This window comes from Myotis brandtii, unplaced genomic scaffold, assembly GCF_000412655.1.
Source record: "Myotis brandtii unplaced genomic scaffold, ASM41265v1 scaffold1026, whole genome shotgun sequence".
Classification (NCBI taxonomy): Eukaryota; Metazoa; Chordata; class Mammalia; order Chiroptera; family Vespertilionidae; genus Myotis; species Myotis brandtii.
Genome location: NW_005353435.1, coordinates 561819 through 562959, shown reverse-complemented (window position 1 = coordinate 562959; position 1141 = coordinate 561819). Strand labels below are relative to the sequence as shown.

Sequence of the window (1141 nt, the reverse complement as noted above, 5' to 3'; positions counted from 1 at the left end):
TGACCAGCTCCCCCGCCTCCTTCCTTTCCAGTGGCCTGGTTCACCTTTGACCCCAACTCTGGGCACCGGGACATCATTTTGTCCAACGACAACCAGACGGCCACCTGCAGCAGCTACGACGACCGGGTGGTGCTGGGCACGGCGGCCTTCTCCAAGGGCGTGCACTACTGGGAGCTGCACGTGGACCGCTACGACAACCACCCAGACCCCGCCTTCGGGGTGGCCCGGGCCAGCGTGGTCAAGGACATGATGCTGGGCAAGGACGACAAGGCCTGGGCCATGTACGTGGACAACAACCGCAGCTGGTTCATGCACTGCAACTCCCACACCAACAGGTACGCTTCGCCCTCTGCCCGGCCAGCATAGATAAAGGGTGTCCCAAAATTCACGCAAGATTTGAATTTTGCGTGAGCAATAACAACAGCAACAACAACAAATAAAAGCCTAATTTCACGTGGTTTATTGAATCAGATTCTAATATCTGTTGCCCTTTGATTTCAATCCCTTCCATTTGATAAGCATTCCCGAGTACCAATGATGGCCCAGGAGCAGGGACAATGAAGACCAATGAAGACCACAGCTTTGCGTCTGTGCCAGCAAAGCCGTGGAGGCCATTGACCCGATGTGCTATTCCATACATAACCCTATACTATACTGTATGCTTTATGAATCAATAAAAAGTTTACAATTTTTAATTATAAACCTGTGTTTTCTATCAAAATTACTTCTTGCGTGAATTTTGGGACACCCTTTATATTTAGGCGATTGTCCCTGAGCCACCCCGACATCCCGGGCTGGGTGTGGTGACGGCCCCACGGGGGCTTCTCTCCACAGGACGGAAGGCGGCGTGTGCAAGGGGGCCACCGTGGGCGTGCTGCTGGACCTGACCCAGCACACCCTGACCTTCTTCATCAACGGGCAGCAGCAGGGCCCCACGGCCTTCAGCCACGTGGACGGGGTCTTCATGCCGGCCCTCAGCCTCAACCGCAACGTGCAGGTACCTCGCCCGCCCCCCGGGGCCATTGGCTGCTGCCCCTGCTGCTCGGGGGACGTCCACGGGGCATCTGGGCGCCAGGGTGGTTCTCATTCCGAGGAGAGAGGCGCAGACCCGCTGCTGGGGGCACACGCGTGGGCCGCGCCT

General features: G+C 57.1%; 1 protein-coding gene across 1 annotated transcript in view; it reads left to right on the top strand.

Annotated features, from left to right (window-relative positions):
* The window catches only part of TRIM67 (tripartite motif containing 67), a 14290-nt gene that overhangs the window by 11666 nt on the left and 1483 nt on the right, over positions 1-1141 (top strand). The window contains exons 8-9 of the mRNA XM_005856361.2: positions 32-335; positions 835-997. Of these exons, the coding sequence (XP_005856423.1) occupies positions 32-335; positions 835-997 (467 nt within the window). The remainder of the gene's footprint in view (positions 1-31; positions 336-834; positions 998-1141) is intronic.